At 47.4% G+C, this 21,471-nt stretch overlaps 1 protein-coding gene across 22 annotated transcripts in view; it reads left to right on the top strand.

Moving 5' to 3' along the window:
* Positions 1–21,471, top strand: part of ZMYND8 (zinc finger MYND-type containing 8) — a 106,040-nt gene that overhangs the window by 18,798 nt on the left and 65,771 nt on the right. For 20 of the 22 annotated variants that reach the window (XM_025039911.1, XM_025039912.1, XM_015596994.2 and 17 more), the window contains one exon: positions 15,375–15,523. Coding sequence is in view for 19 of the 22 variants with exons in the window: in XM_015596994.2 (XP_015452480.1) it covers positions 15,375–15,523 (149 nt within the window). In the remaining 3 variants the exon portion in view is untranslated. Of the gene's footprint in view, positions 1–8,393; positions 8,664–8,732; positions 8,810–15,374; positions 15,524–21,471 lie in introns of those variants that run through there. The other 2 variants (XM_025039913.1, XM_025039910.1) reach the window with 2 other exon arrangements.

Below are 21,471 nucleotides of genomic sequence, written 5' to 3'. Positions count from 1 at the left end.
TGGTTTTCTTCCTCTTTCCAGGCCCCTTCTCTTCTCTCCAGCCTTTACATGTCGGGGTTGTTGAAAGCTTGGCCCTGTGCTCATCTCCTCCAGCATGTTCTTTTTCCTGGGTGATCTCGCCCACGTCTGTAGCTTTATGACTCACAGAGTTTTTATTTCCAATATAGATTTTTCCTGAGTCATGATGCAGAGGCCCTGTGCGCTTCTCACCTGACCTCCCTACCTGTTGTTCGTAGGTGTCTCAAACTCAGCATGTCCACAGCCTATTTTACTGCTCAACCTTCCCCTCAAAACACCTGCTTCTCTGCCGTGACAAATAACACAGCACTCTGCCAGTTGGCTGGGCCAGAGATGTGGGACTTTTCTTCTGTTCTTCTGTCCTTTTGCCTTTTTGTGTCATTGACTTACAATATTGTAATTCTAAACGTTGCTCCTCTGTGAGCTGTCACCGTCGAATGCAGTGGTCTTAGCTGGTCTCACCATCTCTGTCCATCCCACCCTCCCAATCTTGCTGAAAAAGTTCATTTCTTCTGGCTGCCTTCTCCTGCTTTAAACTCTTAAGTGCTTTTATGCTTGGTTTTAGGATGAAGATCAAAATTCTGAAATCTTCACATGCTGGCGTCTGCCCACCTTCCCAGCTTCCCCTCTCCAAGTTTCCCCTTTTCTTTCCGCTCCAAGCCGCATGGATCTTTAAGGTCCTCGCAAGAGCCATCTGTGGCCATAGGGCCTGTGCTCATGCCTGGACGATCCTCTCTTTACTTTTCTCCTAACCTCTCACCCACGTCGATTCGAAGGCTCTCAGTGAGGGTGGGTCCTTCCTTCTGTGTTTGCTTGTTTTATTTTGCCCTGGGCCCGCTGTACTACCTCTGAGAGTGTTCTGGTTGGTGCGCAGTAAATGTTCGTTTTGAATTAATGAGTGAATGACTTGACTTTGTCTATCAGGTGGGTAGAACTGTTCTTCCAGAGAAGGAAGTAAAAACAGCCTATCCGCTAGAGAGGATGGCTTTGTTTCCAGCATAATCCGTGCCTGGAAATAATTGTCCGAGCTCTATTATCTGTTCTCTCGGAAATGATTGGTGGCCTGTCTTTCCTTCCCCACGGGGACATACTCTTTGAAATGGTCCGCTTCCCTCTGATTTCTTTCCTTCCCGAGGTATTCATACTACTTCTATAGTAGGCCCTTTCCAAAACACAGTCTGATTGTCCTGTATCCTGCTGTAGATTTCCAATGGCTCCTGAAAACTAGTCTTGAGTGGAGATTCAAGGCCCAGCTCTGTGCGTCCTTTCCAGGCTCATGTCAGTGGCCCTGTACAACCTGCCCACTCCATGTAGGCTGCCAGGTGTGTGCCGGTCCTGTGATTGATGTGCCAAGGTCCTTCCTGTTCCTTGCCCAGTCAGTCACACCTTTGGTGATCCTTCCCGATTGCTCTCCCTGAGGACCCCCTTCCTCTCACCTTCTCTACATCCTTGGGGACCCAAGTCCCCCCTCTTTCTGAGCCTTCATTTACACCTCCAACAGTGGAGTCCTTTAGCTTCCAAATCAAAATCACCCTGGAAAGTACCTTAAATGGCCCGTGAAAGTACACTGGTCACTTCTGGCTGGACATTTTTATGCATACTAAAGGTTTAAGAATTTCCAAGCTAGGCTGAAGGAGGACTAAAAGGCAAGTCTATAGACACATTGCTGGGCATCAAATCGTGAGGCATTTAGGGTGGGCAGAGGATTCTGCAGTGTCCTGCTGGCCTGCCAGGCTTCCTTCGTCGCCTGTTATGTATTGAGCTTCCATAGTTATGCTGTCCACATACAGTAGCCACTCAACTGTATGTGGCTGTCTAAACTTGCATTAATTAAGATAAGAAAATTCCTTCCTCTGTCTCACCAACCCGTTTCACATGCCCAGTAGCCACATGTGGCTAGAGGCTGCAGCATCAGACAGCAGAGATATATAATGTTGCCATCAGTATAGAAAATTCTGTTGGACAGCACTGCTGATCATTTCATTTCATTTATTTGTTTATTTATTTTTTAGGTGAGGCAACCCTTGGTTGACCTCACAGATTGCAAGGACCTTGTCGGTTTACAATCCCTTATTTTTTAATTTTTTACGCCTACAGCACCTGGTCTTCCTAGGTGGTCTCCTATCCAAGTACTAACCAGGCCCGAGGATTGGGCTTGTTCAGAGTGGCATGGCCGTAGACTGCTCTAATTATTTTAACACGTGAATGGATTTGTTGTGAGTGCTGTGCTGGATGCTATAGGCAAAAAATAATGAAATACTTAGCCAGAGACTGGCATAGTTTAGAACATGCTTGGTGAATGATCATTGTACTGGAGTCTTAAGTTTTGCTTGAGCCTCTTGGGCCCTGCTCTTTTAAGAGTAATTCTGCAAGGAGAGAACGTCTACCTTCTAGTCTTTCTAAGTTGACGTTTCTTATCAGGGCCCCACTGAAATGCCCTTCTGCCAGGCCCTTTGGCATCTTGGCACTGGCTGAGGGAAAATACCATGAGATATGTTGACCCACTCTCTCCTCAGCTCTCCAGATGCTCTGTTGTAAAATCCATTTACTTGCGTGTCTCCTTGCCCGACCTATCTGGGGACCAGGCCCTTCTCACCTCTTTGACACACGTGGGGCTGGCAATTTTATAATAGCTGCTCAAGAAGTGTTTTTGTTGAATAAAGAAATCTCTTCCAAGAAGTAACAACTAAATAACTTTAAGTGGTATATTGGCTTATTGGGTTTTCCTTTTCTTGTTTTTTTTTATTTATTTTTATTTATTTTATTTTTCTTTTCAAATGATAAAATCAGTATATCTCTGTGCAATAAGCCAGAATACACAAAGAAAAAGCTAAAAATCCGCCCCCTCCCCACAAGATTATCAGTGTTAATAGTTTGCTGTTTTCATGTGTACTTTTTACCCCCTCTGCGTTCACGAACATATAAACAAACTTAAACCATCATGGGGTTAAGCTTTTTAGAACTTGGCCATTCTGGCAGAGCACCTCTTATCTCTCGGCCCTTTATGTCCCTTGCCCTCCTCCACTCTACTCTGCCTTTAAGGGATGTTCAAGGTTAAATTTAATTATCTAAGAATTAAGAGTAATGGAGACCTTGGTGAAGGGGTACAGCTTTCCATCTGAAGGGTACAGCCTGGAGGGTGGTTCCATGTGGAAATGGCGGCCCTGTGTGGCTGGATCATGTGATTTTTGTTGTTGTTTTATTCTGTTTCGTTTAAGAGAAGCTGGAAATCTGGATTTCTAATTCTAAGTGCAGTTTCTCCTGATTTAACGATATCGACAACTAACTCAAAATTTGAAAGTCTTACCCAGCTCTGGGTGGACTGGATTCAGCCTGAGGTCCTTCATTGGGTCACCTCTGGCTCAGACCATAGCTGTGGGGTCCCCGGATTTCCTGGTGATTGCATCCCTTCTCTGTCTCTGGATCAGCTCATGGGCTGTCCCTAGGGCCCTCTTAATAAGGCTGACCTGCTGTTGTCCTTCACCTCCTTATCCACCCTCCAGTAACTTCCCTGTCCCCCTACACAGCCTTTGGGGACTGTCTTTGAACCAGGTTGCTACTTTTTGGGTTGGGACCAGATAATACTAGTAGTTGATGAGAGTTGTTGACTAGTGTGAATCTTTAAAGATCTAGACTCATCTCAAGGATTAAGGGAGGTGTTGAGAAGACATCTTCAGACTTAAAAGGGTCTGATAAGAAAAAGGGCAAAGAATCAGGACTGAAAGATTGTGTTGAATGGTCACTACAGTGGGGGAGTCTCCCAGTGGGGAGTGTTTTCCCTGGAGAAAAAGTCTCTCTCTTTTTTTTTTTAACGCTAAATGGTCTTGAAACGATAGCTCTCCCCGGGAAGAACGAACAGAGCTAGGAAATAAGTGGTCTGAGAAAACCTCATGACTTTTCTCCTTTGGTTTCTCAGTAATTGTGTTTATTAGCTACATGGGCCCATCACCTTCAGGATAAGAATCCTGACTTAATCCCCTATTTTTGGGGAAATGGGTATTTGAGGCAAGAAATAGGGACAGCTGAGAACCTGTTGAAAAGGGAACTTCCTGCTCTAGTTTCTTTCGGACCCTGAAATGGCCAAGGCTTTTTGTGTAATCTCCCCTGGTGACTTCACAGTCCTCCTGCCTTCTTGCTTTGCCTCTGAGAAATTCTTAGACTGGGGAAGAAAAACTGGTGTTTCCTGTGAGTCAGGTCTGTTCAGCACACCTCATAGCTTTTTTTAACCCTCTCCTGTTGCTCATTTAGCTGGTCAAATGGGTATTTTGGGGGCACCTCTGAGCCAGGCTGTTGTGCCAGGCACTGAGCTCATAGCAAAGAAGGAAAAACAGATCAAGTTCAAGTTCTGGAGGAGACACAATAAACAAGTGAACCAGCAAAAAAGAAAATGATTTCCGAGCATTTTCAGTTAGAGATGATGGCAATGAAGGAAAAAAAAAAGACTTCAAGATGATATAATAAAGGGGCTGGAGGCTACGGTGGTTAACTGAGGAAGGCTTTTCTGGAGAATGACATTTGAGCTGAAGTGGCCAACTATGGGGAGATTAGGCATAGAACATTCTAGAAAGGAGGGCTAACGAGTGCAAATGAGTTTAGCTTGTTTGAGGCCATTGTGTTTAGGGGTAAGCAAATGGAGGAGAGAAGGTGAGCAGGGCCGGATCCCTAGGGGCTTTGTAGATTTTGATAAGATGTTGGGTGTCAAAGCCCCTTGGTGGGTTTTAAGTTGGGGACTGTTTATCTTATTTAGGTTTGCAGAAGGCTGCTATATAGGGGCAAGTGAACAGTCACGGGGCTTGGATCTAGGTGGCAACTGAACTGGCAGAAGTGACGTGGGGCAAGGAAGGAACGCGCATTCGCGGAGCACTTGTTATGTTCCAGGCACCACGTAGGCACTTGCATTCATCCCAACCCTTTGAGGTTTGGCATTCTCAGTGCATTTTGCAGATTGCTGGGATTCTGAGGCCAGCTTCTTAGGCTCCATGAGCCTCATCTGAGTAGGGAGGAGAGTGCCTTTGGGGAGGAGTCCTGAGGATGAAGGTCAATCTGGAAGGGTGGGGCTGGGACTGGGGGCCACCTGGAAGCTCTGCTTTGATCTGGGTGGAAATGCTGAGCCCTAAATAAACGGCTTTGGGCTTTTGAGCCTGGCCAGACTGAGAGGACTTAAAATAAGTTTGTGATTCTCATTAATGAACCTTTTTCAGAAATAGGCTGGGAAGAGTGAGGCTGGTGTAAAATGGAGGTGAAAATTACAAAAAGGTTTGGGGAAACTGGTTTGAGATTTCTGGGTTACTATCTTTTCTCTGCCTGGGCTCCCCCTCCCCCACAGGGGAATAGTAATAGTTGTAGCTGGTGGTGCTCCGTGCCAGACGCTGTTTACTATGCATGCATTGTCTCATTGAACCCTAACAACCCTTTTTAGCTGTATTCTAACAGTTAACAGCTGAATTGACTGAGGCACAGAGAGGCTGAGTAACTTGCCGAAGGACACACAGCTGTCAGGTGACGGCTTGGATTGCGACCTCCTGGTGTGGCTCCAGAGCCCACACAGCGAACACTGGTGCTGTATTGACATTGGTGACAGGCATGCCCTTAGTGATAGAGAATTACAAGGCGGGACGTGATGCTTACAGCCCGAGGGAAAGCAGATAACTAACTGATGCAGTTTAGGGCTTGGGAATGAGGCTGGGTTGAGGCGGCGTCCCTAGCATTTTGCCTTGACCCGCTTGCCTTAAGTACATGAACGGCTTTGCTTCCCTATGTCTCACCTGTAAAATGGGTCTACAGATGCCCTTCCTACTTCATGAGATTCTTGGGAGGATGCATATAGAAGCTTCTTAGTAAACAGTATCTGTGAAGCATGAGCCCACTTTGAGGAGGAAAAAAGAAATATTTCCCCAATATGTGTTCACACGTTCGGGGGTATTTCTCCTCTGTTTTTTGTTCCTCTGTAACCTGTTTCTTATTCTACATTTCTCTGTTGAATGTTTTATATTCTGTATTTACTAGCAACTTCACCGTGGGCTTGTTTTTCCCTGGGCCTCAGTTTTCTCATCAGTAAAACGGTCATGCTTAGCCCCGACCTCCTTGTGGAACTGTGGCGGAGAATGAAAATTGATATTTGTGTTTAGAACAGTGCCTCATAGCTAAGTGGTCAACAAAAGGGAGCTATTATTAGTATTACTTGTTTCTGGCTGTCTTCCCATGGGGACACAGATCTTCCTGACAGATCCCCAGGTAGCCCAGGAGTCTAGTAGTTAGTGGTTCAGTGACTATTTGTTGACTGACTGGTCGCATTGTTTTCTTCCCTTTGAAATCTGAAGTTTAGCTGCCAGGTGACACGTTAGGCATTGGTTTCCTACTTAATGGATGTAGATGTCTCCGTGGGTGGTGGATTTACTCAAGGTTAAACCTGACTGGCAGGTCACTGGAAATTATTTTACACCAGTGTTTCTCAGCTTGGGTACTGTGGACAGTTTGCACACATCGTTCTTTGTTATGTGGCCGTCCTGTGTACTGTAGGGTGTGTAGCAGGCGGCAGCCCTAGCCTCTGTGCCCGCTAGATGCTCGTGGTACTCCCTCTCTTTGCCTAGTTGTGACAATCAAAAATGTCTTCAGACATTGCCAAGTGTCTTCTGCGGGACCTGGTTGAGCACCACTGCTTTACACTGTTCTGAACACCTGAGCCCCTTAAAAGTGGCACCTGATCAGTGCCAGCGGCATGTTCTGAGCTCCTGGGTGTCAGATGTAGATGTGGTCCCTGGTTGGGCAGTGTCTGGTACGTAGTGAGAGTTACATAAATGTTGTTATCATCTGTTTCCCCATAGCCATTTCAAATATATATCTTGTATAGTTAAATACATGAATGTGATTAGAAAGGATTCAAAAAGCAGTCCAGCGTTTCCTGCTTTCCTGGGTGTTCCTGCAGCCCTTTGCGAACCCAGAGCCCACGCACGCAGCGCCTGTTTCTTTCCCCCGGGTTCTATTTCTGGCCTTTTTCTTTTCCCCCACTTGGATTTTGTTCCATGCGTCTACATAAGATGTGATTCCTTCTTTATGCCATTTTATGGCTGTTTCACGAGGTTTTGCATCATTCCCGTCGATGACATGGAAGTTGCTTCTACAGGCAGCTGCAGTGCTAGGCTGGGCCATCCTCCTGTGCACTTGCGTGCCTGTGGGCCACAGGACGCATTCTTAGAATCCCCGCATTGATTTCTGGGTAATGTTTTAGCATCCTTTTGGCCGGGGCAATTTGGGTGACATTGTGGGTCTGAAGTCTTTGCTTCCCCGAAGGAACATGACAAGGTGACTGTAGAGGGCCTATCCCTCCTTCCCTGGTGTCTTAAGAGAATTTTCTTGTCTTCATTAATTAACGAAGAGGGGCTGTACCCCACCCGGGACATGGCGGGAAACGTTCGTTGCCTGGTTATTAGCGACACCTGGTCCTTCATTTGCACCTTTCCCAAAGCCTCTTCATTTCCCTTTTCTTCTCTCTGCTTCATCTGCGGCCGCCCAGGCGGTCTTTTTGTTTCTAAATCGACCCTCTGATGCCACAGTTCCCCACTGCTATTTGAAAGCCACCCACCGGCACCTGAGCTTTCCAGAACCTGAGCCGGCCCGGAGGGTGGGGCCCACCACACTAAAGTCCCTGCGGCCTGGATAAATAATGCAGCCCGGCTTCAGCCACCAGAACCAGCTCTTCCCGCGAACCTTCTCAGCCAGCTATGATGTAAAGGCCAACGGCAACCGGTTACTCCACATTTTCTTTGTGGTGGTTTGGCTGAGTTTTAAGGGCCTCGGATATGTATGTCCACACGTGGGACGCAGCCTTCTGGGCCTGTGGAGCGGGTGGGTGGGGTGCAGTGGTTTCTAGTAGGGAGCTGGGCTCTGCCTCCCCCGCTCTTTGTAAAATTTGAAAAAGCTTGGCATTCTAGAATCAGGAAATTCCTGTTGAGATGTTGTCGTTTTTCCAGAAGGCCTCATCCCAGCTGAGGGGGGAGAAAGGGCTGCTGTGGCTGCCATTGCCTCTAGTTGTCAAGGTCTAAACAGTGAATTCATTGGTAAATCAGCCTCTTTTCCCTAAATTGGAGCAATTTCTGTCCTGCCAGGAGGGTGTGGAAGTTCACCTTTTACATATGAATATGCCCTTGAATCACCATTTCTGTATTATTGAGAGAGAGAGAGAGAGAGACAGACAGACAGAGAGAGAGAGACAGAAAGAGAGAGAGACTGAGACTGTATATGTAGTGGGAAAATGGTTTTCTCATTTCTAGGAGAGGCACATAGAACTAAAGATAATTTGGAACAATAAACAATTATTTAAAAAAAAAACAAAAAAAACGAAAAACACCTTCAGAATGCAAAGCACCACCCGTCCCTTTGACATTCTCATTCCAGCCACAGCAGAAACAACTGCAGTTTGTTGTGTCGATTCACATCTGGCGAGATAAATGGCTCTTCAGTGCAGTGCTGTGTGCTGAAGACGTGCAGCCTAGCCGAGCTGCTGTCTCTCCTGGGTGATAAATTAGAGCCGAAAGCCTGGGGACATGAAAGCATGGCGCCCTGCCCCGGACTGCCTGGTGGCAGAGAGGTGAGGGTGTCCTCGCCCGGTCGGGAGACCTAGTGCGTACAAGACCCGGGCTGGCCTGGTAAGTGGTGAGTCTTAGCCTGTCCTCTTCGCCTCTTCCTCCTCCCCCTGGGAGAGGCTGCTGAGGATCAGGTGCCGTGTGTGAGCCTCTGTTCTCTCTGAAAGAGAGACTAGGCCCCCTGAGCAGCAGCGCTTTCTCAATGGCAGGTAAGCACCGCTTCCCAGGGCTGCCTGCCCCTCACTTGCGTGGTCTCTGAGGGAACCGGGGTTCCTGCCTTGACGTTCACCCCAGTTGAAAATGACCTTTTGGTTCCACTCCTTCGTTTCCATTCCAGCCCTTCTTTTCCTGGTCTGGGTGAGAAGTTCAACGTTCACACGCGGGAGACGTTTTAGAAGGCCAGCTTGGGGGAGAGCCCCCTTTCCAGAGGAGACTGTGGCTGACCCAAGTTAGCGGGCCGCAGCCTCGTCTCCAAGATGCTGTGGGTCGAGGAGGTGTTCAAGTGTGAGCAAAACCTTTCGCTTGAGAGTCGTTTTTTCTCGTGTCCTTGTCACTGGGGCATTCTCTGCGGTGAGAAACAATTTGCCCCCTCCCCACCCCACCCCCCATTCTTTGCTCCTGATTTCTCATTTCTGTTTTGGGCCTGGAGGAAGGTCTGGGCTTTTGTTTCATTATGATGTAATTACTGGCGGGAGAGGGCCCCAAGATTCCTGGGGAGGGAGGCCTGTCTGGGTACCTGCTCTGTCTCTGGGAAATGCTTTTGGAATGATTAACTATGCTCTGCTTTGCTGCTTCTGGGAGAGCAGTGAGCAGTACGTGGTCATGTTTGACATAGGCCATGGTGAGGGCTGGCTGTTACCGGGTGTGGTGGCTGTGATTGCACTTGGTGCCTGAGCCAGTGCAGGTCTCTGCCTCTGACTCTGCCTTCAGTCCCCCGAGGAAACCTGGACTTTGCAGCCTGATTGGAATGGAGAGACCACGTGATTCCGGTCTCCACTTTATGTAGCCTGGCATTTCCATAACTTTGAACTGGTGGCATTAATTTAAAATGTTCCTCTGAGAAACCGAGCTCTGTTTTTGGAGAGGGGTGGTAAAGGAGGAGGAATGGTTGTTGGTTTAAAAAAATAGCTACTACTTATTGAGTACTGTCCTCTTTGCCAGGTGTTATGCTAAGAGTTTGAATTAACTCATTCGATCCTTTGATAAATCCACAAGAACCACGATCTCTATCTTATTGAAGAACAGAGGCATAGGGAAGTGTAGGTTTCTTAAGGCCACAGTGCTGGGCAGCGGCCCAGCTAAGCTCCCCATCACTGCGACGCCCTGCCTGCATCATCTGGACTGGATCTGTCAGAGTATGTGGCCCCGAATTCTGTGTAGGGTGACCATCTTGTTCTGGCTTGCCTGCAATCTGCCCATCTCTGGCGAGCCACCAGTTGGTCACCCTGCTTCTGTGGCCTGTGATGCCTGTTGGCCGAGTTTCTCTTGCCATGCAGGCCCCGGCAGGCTTGCCGTCGACATCATTAAGGAAATTTAACGCCCACAAAAACACACCACAGGGCTGGTCCTTGTGGAGACAGCCTCGGCCTTTCAGCTGGGGCCCTTTCCCTCTCCAGAGGAGACAATTCCCTGGGATGATGTGTCATTTCCTAGGCTCTGGGGAATGGCGAGTGCTGTGACTCAGGTGCCGGATGTGGGTGGGGGTGGGTGTGCCTGCTGTGGCCTGTTGGGGAGGCTGGATGGACATTGGAAAGGAGTGTTGGGGGAGGGGAGGTGGACATGGAGACCCCCTTCACCACCCCCAGCCTATTTTGCGGCATAGGCCAGGTTCTGTCACCACGATTTTCCAAGATGGGGAGGTAAAGCGCTTCTTGGGGACCACCTTCGAGAGAATGGCGTGTGGCATCAGTGAACGACACACGGTTTCCCACCTTTCTCCCAGTTCCTGGAGCACCTTGTTGAACTTCCCCCCGCCCCCCCCACCTGCAGTTGAGAAAAGAAAAAGGCAAAACTAGAGTGTGCTCTTAAAAAACAGACCCTGAATTAGGAAGTCGTCTTGTACAGAGCTAAGCCTCTGCCTGGCATGGGGCTGTGCCTGGGCCTTGGGGTCACACCACTGCCTGGGTTCAAATCCCAGCCTGGCCACTTGTGTGATCTTGGGCAATGACTTAGAAGGAAGGACAGTGAAAGGCATTTTGAACACTGCCTGGTACATTGTAGGTTGTTTGTAGGTAATAAAGTCAGTCTTAACTGTTGATACTGTGGCTCAGGAAAGCTGAGAGGCTGGGTTATCTTGAAGTGAGGCGTCCGTTAAGTCGGCGGACATTAGGAAGGGCTGAGCAGGATTATTTCTGGTGGTTTACAAGACACAGGTTCGGGAACCATCTCCTCACATGCTTGGCTCCTAATACCCGTAGACCTTCCCATATTATTAAGATTTCAGTGAAATGTCACAGGAGGGGAAAATTCTGCTGCTTCCTGCTGCAGGCCAAGCTGTTCTCCTGAGTCATTGCTCTGTCCTCTGGGCAGCTCTCTCCCTGGCCTGTTTAACTCCTTCAGAACCAGACTTATGTTGGGGGGACGGGGGTGGAAGGCAGAGAGGGTTGCCCCCGGGCCAACCCAGTGGAACCACAGGTCCTGCTACCTCACAGAACCATCTTTCAGCTCTAGGGTGAACCGTTTCCCTGGTGATTCAGGCTGCGGTGGCTTTTATCGTCTTGTTCCAAGTTTATAGATGAAGTGTGTCTAACGATACATCCTCATCAGAATTAAATCCTTAAAGAAGGAAAAAGAAAACTTGGCTTTCTGAAAAAGGTCGTTAAGGTGGCTTTGTTACTGTGACTACAGCAAGGCCCACACTTACCATTCTGTCACCAGTGGCCTGGCCGCCCCCCGGAGTGGGTAGGGATTTTTTAGCTAAAACGCTGATCTGATCTCTCAGACCTCCGAAAGACACTCAATCTAGCCAGCATTGCCCTTTTTTTCTCTCTAAGAGCCTTCATTGAGAGCTTCTGCTGTTGACAGATGTGTCTGTTGTTTGGAATCTATTAAATTTATATCCCTTGGATGCAGCTGCTGAATTCTCTCTCATTAACTCTGGAGGAAGTCGGTGTGTTTGTAACCAGGAGCAGAGTCAGGGGTTTTTGTGTCTTCCTGAGACTAGAGGTTTGGAATTCTTTCTGGTTTGGGCCCCTCTAGCTGAGCCGGAACCGGATTTCCCCTTCTGATGCCCGATGGACTTGGGCAGAACTGCCTCCCCAGCTCTAAATTGCTCATGAGTGTGTCCATTCCTAGTGACCGCCCCATCTCCCAATTTCTCATGGAATTAAAGGGTTTGAAAGTTCAAGAGGGACCTTATGACCCTAGCTCTGGACTTTTTAATCTTTACTGCTGGTGATGCCTTTGAGAAGGTGAGGTGGGTGTGACCCTTCTTCCCAGGAAATTGCACATACAGAACCATGGCACGTGGGTCACGGGTCCCTGAAGCATGTTCTTGGGCTCCAGGTGAGGAGTCGGTCTGGCTCCTTTCTTTCCTCTCTTCCCATGTTGTAGATGGGAAACTCTCCGGGGGTTGTTGCCTGTTTAGCTGTCCTCATTCTCTCATCTTTGTTTTCTCATTGTATCCTTGCTTGAGAAACTATTTCCTCAGTCTCGAGCCAGCCCCCCAGGTAGCGGTGGGAGGCAGAAGAGGTTGGCTAGGCTTGAGAACTCAGACTCCATCCCCCAAACACACACCCTAGAGCATGTCAAAAGAGCCTGTATCCCAAACCTCCAGAGGGCGTGTCAAACCACAGATGGCCGGGCCCTTCGCAGGGTGTGGGGCCTGAGAACACGCATTTCTAGCAGATTCCCAGGTGAAGCTGCTGCTAGCATGAGGACTGCACGCTTGGGAGCCATCATCCTGGGGGTCTCAGCTGCAGGTGGGAAACGTAGACAGCTCAAGGAGGCACTGGTGCCCTTTGTGGCTTCTGAGGCCGACTGGGTGTGGGTTCGCCCGCCGTGTCCCCCGGGCCGTTCCTGCAGCAGCACTCCTAGGAGTGTCTGGGAGGTCCGTGGGGATGCTCTTCGTTGTCACAGTGTTGGGGAGTCCTGATGGCATTGAGTGGGAGCATTCCAAGGTTGTCCTTGGAGTTAGGGAGAGCTGCCCCTTCCAGAACCCAGGAGTGACTTTTAATTGAGAAACATCGAAATGCACTCTTTTTTTCTGGAAGGGCCCAAACGCTCCCATGGGTGTGTCTGGCCTCCTATACTTTTCTTCTTTCGAAATCTACCCACAGATGGGACAAAACATACACAATCCAAACCTTTGCCCAGTTGCTTTCAGTTCTCGCCCGGTCAAGATGCCATTTCTTTTGGGACACACCTCTTTTGAGTCCCCCAAAACACCTTAGACACCTTGAGCAAAGGTATTTGGGTTTTTCAGATCCGTGTAGAAGAAATCCCAAAACACCTTCCTTCGGTCCACAAGCCTGCAGTGATCGGCCCCAACTTTGTCCATCTGGTGACATTTTTTTTTTATCCTGAGTCAGGCCTCTGTCATGTGCTCATTACCGGCTTTGGTTTATACCTGCTGCTTTTTTTATGTGAAATGAAACCTTCCATGTACTTCATTACTCATTTCATTTTGACATAGTAGTCCTAGCACATGGTAAATAAAGTCACGAGGGTACACAGTGAAAAATAATGCCTTCCCCAGGCCCCTGCAGGCTCCCCTTTCCTGAGGCAACCAACCACCAGCCCCCATTTAGAGCTCATCCAGTGTTCATCCAGGAATGTTCTAGGTTTATGCAAACAGGGTGACAGATTTATTAGCAGATTGTGTGTGTGTGTGTGTGTGTGTGTGTGCGTGTGTGTGTTTTAATGCACTAGCCACGTGTCGCTCTTTTTAACCTGACGCAGAAGCTTGGAGGTTGTCATGCATCCGTTTGCATTGAGGTGCCTCGTTGCTCTTAATGGCTGCAGAGTAGTCCTCTGTGTGGCTCTGTGCAATGCCAGACCAGTCCAGTCCCCTCTCCTGGACATATCGTCGTCTCTGGCCTCAGGCAGAGCACACAGTGCCGTGGTGGAATCATCGTGTGTGTGATTTCTCTCCTGTGGCTTTGTCTATAGATCGTGTTTCTGGGAGCAGACAGTTGGGTCAGAGACTCTGTGGAGGAGGTGACAGTCCTCATGTTGATGGTGCAGAGCGGGGTGAGGATCCCTGCTGGAACGACGGGAGGTTTTCTCTAGGGAGCGAGCCCATCCCCGGCTGCACCATTTGAATGAGTCTTCCCGCTAACTAGCTCTTGTGTGCCTCTGGGCCAATCCTTCGGGCTCTCCTGGTCTCCTTTTTGATGTCTGTGGGGTGACCCCCTGAACTCTGGGGTCTTTTCTCCTCAAGGTGCCTGTGGTTAGCGTTTAATTTCCTCTCGGGGCTATGTCTCAGTGGGCACCCTGAACGTTTGTTCAGGATTTTCCTGAAGCCTGTCTGGCGAGACTGGAGAGTTCCATCTTGTGGACTGGAGTTTGTGACAGCCGTTCATTGTCCCCCTGTGTGAGCCTGCCGGAAGATGCTCCGCCTTTCAGTCCAGGACAGACCACCAGGAGGCCTTGCATGTGGCCGTATTGGACCCTGTTAATCTGCTCCACCGTGGCTCCCGTCCACACACAGGATGGTGACACGCGGTACAGCCTGCCTGCTGGGACTTGCCTGAGAGTTAAAACTGGAGGAGGAATGTCGTCAGGCTATCTTTGGGGGATAATCGTCTTTCCGGATTCCATATCCCATCTTATCTATCGCCTGTGCTCTCGGCGTAGCTCTCTCTCCTGGTGCCCGTGCCTTCCAGCCCTCAGCATGTAAGGTGGGCCAGGCTGTGCCAGTATATCATCCCTAAGCTCACCCGACAGCCATCGGTCATGGACTGGATCCACGTCCTTGCAGGTGACGAGTGGATGGTGGTGGAAGTGTATATGTGTTTAAACGAGATCCTGGGAGAATTAAAATAGAAAGGAGTGGGTTGAGAAAGGTGGGGTTGGCATTTTACAGATGAGGGAATCAGCGAGAATGTGATTCGTGTTGACCTCTTTGGAGGAGAGTTGCAAACATAATGCCTCCTGGTGAGGGGGCCCTGAGGATTTTCTGGTGGGTTATGTTCTTTCCGCATAGTCACACATCGTTAGCCTGACAGACACGAATAAATGTTGTCTTCCACCAAGAAGTATGTTTGCCTTTGTTTTCTGGAATCATGGGGCCGTTCATGGTTTCCTGCTTTTGCCATCAGGAACGGATGTGAAGAAGAAATATTTCTTTGGGATAAAGACAATACTGGTGCCCATGTGACAACTCGTGGTAGCTGGGTCACGGCCTCGTCAACAGGGACAGTAGGGAAGGGTGGGGATTGTGGCAAAATGGAAGGTACATATCCATCTAAAAATTTGCTGGCTGGTGTTCAAATCTATTTGTTGCCATAGGCCTTGGTGGCTCTGATCTGTTTTTTTTTTTTTTTTTTAAAGAAAAGCCAAAAATCTACATTATTTTGTGAAGCTTCCCAATTTTGGCAGTGAACTAAAATTTTTACAAAAATGTTATGTAGGCCAAAGAAAGACTGTCTGACCTTTGTCTGAGACAGTCAACAAAAGGGGTTTTGGCGGGGAGTGTATTCCAGGAGGGGGAACACCAACAGGGCATGCATGGATTTGGGGACAGAATGCCTCATGTCCTACACACCCCCTCCCTGAGGGGGCCCAGGCCTCCCCGACTGCTTTAATATGTGTGGTCCTGTGTGTCTCTTTCAGATCCTGGCTCCACAGAGAGAACAGCCCAGAAAAGGAAGTTCCCCAGCCCTCCTCATTCTTCCAATGGCCACTCGCCACAGGACACATCAACAAGCCCCATTAAAAAGAAAAAGAAACCTGGCTTACTGAACAATAACAATAAGGAGCAGGTAAAGGGCCACTGGGAGTGCTGTCCACACCAGCGTGACAAAGGCTGTAGTGACAAGCACTGCAGCTCCCCGGGTTTTGTTAATAGCTGATGTTCATTTTGCAAGCTGCCTTACACCGGCTGTCATTTGCATAGGACAAAAAGGGCAGCTCAAAATGGGCCCGTGTAGAAATTTCTAGTGGGTTTTCAGATCTGGTTTGTGGAGAGGGCAGTGACCCAGATGAGAAGAAGAATACTGTGCTTTTAGGGTTTGGGGCTTTTCCTTGAGTTTCTTTTTCACGCTTGAGGCCTGAGGGTCTTTCCCTTGGGTATCAGCCTCTGCCGGGCGTTTGTGTGGCTGAGGCATGCTAGGCTCCCTACTGGTCTCAGTTTTCTCATCTGTAAAATAATGGATTTAGGTCTGTGGTGAGAGACAGCTGTTCTGTCCACCCATGCTCGCTGTCAACTTTGGTAATAATTGGTCACCCTTCTCTGGTAATTGGTCATTGTGCTTAGACCCTGGGCAGCAGACCCCACCCTCCCTGGCAGCCAGGACTAGTCAAGGAGATGTGAGCATCTATCTATTTGTCATCTTGGATCTTGTCTAAGGAACCTTCCAGCTTTCAAATTCTCTGATGCAGGGTAGATATATTTCCCATTTGAAAATGAATGAATGAATGAATGAATAAAGACCATGAGGCCAAAACTCCTAGTATCAGAGGAAGCAGAAAGCCCAGTGGTTCTGGTACCACTTCAGGCTGAAGTGGGCTCTGGGGATTTGAGGTTGAATAAAACAAGGTTGTTGCTTTTAGGAGACGAGACCCAGCAGTGAACGGTTAAGTGCCCAGGACTGTGAGAGGGGCATGTTTCTGCGCACTCATCTATTTTCATTCCCAAATTACGGAGCGGAATGCCAGCTCTGCCTTTGCTCTGTGGCTGTGGGCAAGTTAACCTCTTTGTGCCTAGTTTTCCCATCAACTAAATGGGAATAATGATGCTGTTGCTACAGATTTCACAGGGTTGTTGTGAAGATTAATTGAGCTAAATGACGTAGAAAAAAACCCCAATAATAAAAACGAAGCCAGGCTCTACACTAAGTGGGTAATCACACAGACTATATATGAAATAATTCAACAAAAGGTCTAGAAATGTTCTCGACCCGCGTTGTTCAGTGTGATAGCCACAAGCCACGTGTGGCCATTGAGCATTTGCAGTAGTGAATGTGACCGAGGAGCTGACTTTCTAATTTAATTTAAATTTGTCTGTGGCTGTAGCTACCGTGGGGGACAGTGTAGGTCTAATGAGTAGGGAATCCCATAACAGGAGAAGAAACCATTGGGTTCTAAGTAAATTTCTGGGGGAACTATAATTTGAAAAACATACGTAAGTGTTGGTGATAGTAATTCCAAAAGCAGTGCTTATTGCTAGCCATTTCCTGTTGTAAGCTCTTTCCGGTGTTAAACTTTTTTAAAATAATTTTTTAAATTGAGCTACAATTGACATATGACATTATTAATTTCAGGTTTTTATGTTAGTCTTCATGTTTATAATAACCCTGTGAATTAGGGCTATCCCCAGCTCCATTTTACAGATGAGAACATGGAGGTTCAAGCAGGTTAAATTTCCTCCTTGAGGCCTCAGAGCGAGTAAGAAAGAAGCTGCCTTTGAATTTAGGTCTGCCTGTCACCCAGGAGCCATACCATAGCTGCTGGGATTAAAGGCCAAGAAAGAGAAACATGCACACAGCTTGTGAGCCCCTATCTGTCCTTTAAGAATTGGTTCGTGTCTCTCTTTCTGGAAACTGATCAATTTGGGCAGTTCACACGTTTTCTTCTTTCCCTCCCCACCCATGTGTTAATAGCATTTCTGTTACACTTACGCCTTGTGACCGGAGCCATACCATAGCTGCTGGGATTAAAGGCCAAGAAAGAGAAACATGCACACAGCTTGTGAGCCCCTATCTGTCCTTTAAGAATTGGTTCGCGTCTCTCTTCCTGGAAACTGATCAATTTGGGCAGTTCACATGTTTTCTTCTTTCCCTCCCCACCCATGTGTTAATAGCATTTTTGTAACACTTACGCCTTGTGACCACAGTGATGTGTTTGTAAATCTGTGTCCCCTCTTGACTAGCAGCCTCAGAAAAGTGGCCAGTGTCTGGCAGCTATTGTTGCCCAGTGTTTGACACAGGGTGGGAGCTTATGAATATAGAACGAACTTAGGATGTGGAAAATAGCAGAGCGAGGGTGACTGGGCATAGGGCGTGATTATGCTCCTGAATTATCTGTCATCTTCGGTACCGATACAAGAGTTTACAGGACCATGGCACTGGAGGGAAACTGTTTCCGACCTGGAGACCTGGCTTTTTGGAGACCTGGCTTTTTCTAGCCCCGCTGCATCCGGGGAACTTGCTGTGTGACCTTGTCCATTGCTTTCCTATCTCTGAGCTTCAGGTACATTGTAAAATAGGGGTTTGGACTGGGAACATTATCAGGTTGATTGTAGGTTTGTTTTTTCAGATCCAAAACTCCCTGAGGCTGAACAGCCAGGAGTTGGCAAAGAAGAAATAGCCTTAACTGTAAAGAGAAGAAATCGCTGACTGACCCTTGACTCCATAATTCATTCTAGCATATGACGTTTGCATGGTGGGGGCAACCTCCCTCCTGCATGATCTGCTTTCCTAAGGGGAAACTTAAATCCTTTATATAAAAAAATTCGTCTGGATATTTTCCTTTCCCTTTCCCATTCCTGTACCTGTCTCCTTTTAGAATTCTGGAATTAAAAAGTGATAGAATTAAAACCAAATCCTAGGTTGCAAATGCTGTGTTTGATCAACATAATTCCTATCGGTCACCAGCATTTGAAGAGCATGAAATTCCAAATGACTTGTATATCTGGGTTCTTCAAAACTTAGAAGAATCCAGCGATAGCTAAAGCTGAGTGGGTCCTGTCCCTTTAGACGCAGGGCCTGCGTGCTCTGCTTTTCCGCACTCCCCACCCCTCCCTATCGTGTCGTATCCTGCCTGCTTCCCTCATTCCTTCTGCGTCTGGCTCTTAGGCATTCAAGTTCTTTTGATGATTGGCATATATTGAGATCCTCCATCTCTTTCTTCTTTATCTTCTCTCTAATTTATTTTCTGTATTCCAGTGTTTTGAAAAGAAAGCCATTCTAGCCTTGTAAAAACAACAACAACAAAATCGTATTTTTCCTCCAGGTTGAAACTTGTTATTACCAAGTGGAGATAGGGGTTGAGTTTTCAAGTTGGGACCCTGTTTCACCCATTTTTCGTATATTGGGAGTTTAATATTTTTAGGGGAATTTTTTAAGAAGAGCTTTAAAAATACTTGGGTTTTCGGGGAACAAGTATTCTGAGGCTTATAATTAATTTTTAATGCCTGTGGTCCAGTGGTTCTATCCCTTTAGAAAAGTTTGAAAACAAGTAGGTGCTTTTCCTTGTGGATGTTGGGGGGACCCCCCAAAGCCCAGAAGGATGCTTTGTGGAGGAGGGTCAGGCTGCCAAATATCTACAGTAGATGGAACAAGAAATATCTTGTCCCCAAATGACATGAGAGCCTTTACTGAAAAATACTACTCATCTTTAGTTCTTGGGATGTTTGAGTTTGAAGAGTCCTTTTGAAGATTTTCTTCCCCTTCCTTTCCTCCTCTTCTCATCAGAAGACTGAGAAATAACCTGCTAACAGATTCGTATGAATTGGCCTTAGGTATACCTTTGATCGAATATAGCAGAGAAGTCACGGGGCTCCTTTACCTCCTCTGTGTGTACATATCACAAATGCGTGGGCTGGGATTTACCTGGTTGGGCCCAGACATTGTCTTAAAAACTCAGACATTCCACCGAAGTCCTTTGTTGGACACGAGGGCAGTATGTTAACAATTGAGCCAGCTCAGAGAACAGCAGGATTGCTGGAATGTTCCTGAGATCAGGCAGCACTGATAGTATGTACCTGCTTAGCTGTCTTGGTCACTGGAGCTGAATGGAGCTGCTCCCTTAGGGTGGGTGTGAGCTCTGCCCCTCCCTGCTGTCTCCCCAGGTCAAGGCTGAATGCCCGTGCCATTCCTCACACTGTAGGGCTAGGCAGTTTGTCTCAGAGACATATTTTGCAAAACCCGTACTTTAATCAAATGCAGAAGAACAAAAGCTGGAGCAGGGACTATTTTCATTTATTTATGTTACCTATGTGGCCCAGTAGGAATTTTACGTGGCCAGTAGCCTGTTTTTGTAAATAAAGTTTTATTGGGCCACAGCCACATGCATTCATTTACATATTTTGTGCTGCAGTGGCAGAGTTGAGACGTGGTGACTGAGACCATGCCCGACCCTGCAAAGCCTTAGCTATTTACTATCTTTATACAATCCTTTGTAGAAAATGTTTGCTAGTTCCTGGTATGAACTAAGGTATTTAGAAGTGACCGAACCTATTTTCTTGTTAAGGCAACCTGTGGAAGAAGCAGGGGAATAACATCTGCTCACAGAGCCTGCAATTATCCTATAGTAACACAGGTTGCAACCTGTTTGCCTTGCCAGCAGGCTGCTAACACAACCTATACATGTGTGGGGGAGAAAAATCATAACTCATTTTACCTGAAATGATTCGCTTTTCCTTTTTTAAATGTTCCATATTTGTTATCAGATTATTTTGATGGAGCAGGAAGCATTTACAAGTAGCAGATAAGGCAGGTATCTGATTGACAAGGAGATTATCAGGGAGCTAGTTCTCAGCCACAGTTACTCTCAGGAAAGGACAGAGTCTCCTGAGTAGAGACCAGATCAGCCTGGCACTCACTCTTCAGGCTCCTCTTGGAACACCTAGCCCCGGGCAGATGTGGGACAGAGCCAAGAACCTGGGGGAAACTCATCTTCTGAAATGACAGTATCCTGGCTTCTATATAGGTAGAAAGGACTTGGGTTGTCGGTTTCAGGGAGATTAGCTGTCATACTTGATTCTTCCAGTTTTATTCAGATCTTAACGACTCTTTTCCATCCTGTTATTAACTTACTGAGAGGAAGTCGGGCAATGAAACATACAACTTATTGCTAGCATCCTGGAAGAGCCCACTCAGGTGAGAAATAGTTCCGCTCGCTCAATATGCACCATTTCTCCTCTTTCAAGCCCCCAAAGCAACTTGGCCATTTTCCTAGGCAGATAGCAGCTCTTTAACTGAGGACAGTCTTGTCCCCTAAGGGATATATGGCCATGTCCGGAGACATTTTTTGGTTGTCATAGTTTTATGCATGGGGGCTGCTACTGGATCAGGCGAGGGATGCTGCTAACGTATCACACAGTGCACAGGACGGCCTCCCGCCACAAAGAATTCTCTGGCCCCAAATGTCACTAGTGCCGAAGTTAAGAACCTTTGCTCTAGAAGCCATTATCTTTTCATGTCCCCATCTATTATGTTTCTAGTGTCTTCCTAATTTTCAGGGTTTTTTTCCCTCTAGCTTTTTTCATTAAGCAAGTTATTTTTGAACTACAGAGAATGTTCTCAGAGGGGGGTCACTCAATCATCAGAATCTCTTCTGCATCCAGCGTCATTTTAACTGGGTCACAGGGACAAGAGAAAGCTCTGGGACACTCAGGTGTGAGGCCTTGCTCTGAGCCTGGGGGTGGAGGGGAGGTCAGATCGGTCTTTTTAACCTGATTTTCTCATCTGTCAAGTCAGTCTAGTCGTTTCCATCCTGAGTACCCTCCTCTATGGCTTGCTGGGAGGATAAACTGAAGACGGTGTGTATGACCAAATGTTGAAAAACATGGCACAGAAAGAATATCGAAACCGTGATGTCATTCTCTGGAAACCCAAGTAGAACGCTCTATTTTAAACGCGTAACCGAAACAGGGAAATAACTGCTTAAGAATTAGGCAATCACCCTAAAAAGTCTTAGTAATTTTCTCAGAAATGAGGGCAGGGAGGCTTAGAAGGGGCGATAAACAAGGATCTAAGTAAACATCTGT

This window comes from Pteropus alecto, unplaced genomic scaffold (genome assembly GCF_000325575.1).
Source record: "Pteropus alecto unplaced genomic scaffold, ASM32557v1 scaffold45, whole genome shotgun sequence".
Lineage (NCBI taxonomy): Eukaryota > Metazoa > Chordata > Mammalia > Chiroptera > Pteropodidae > Pteropus > Pteropus alecto.
This window is presented reverse-complemented; position numbering and strand designations above follow the sequence as displayed.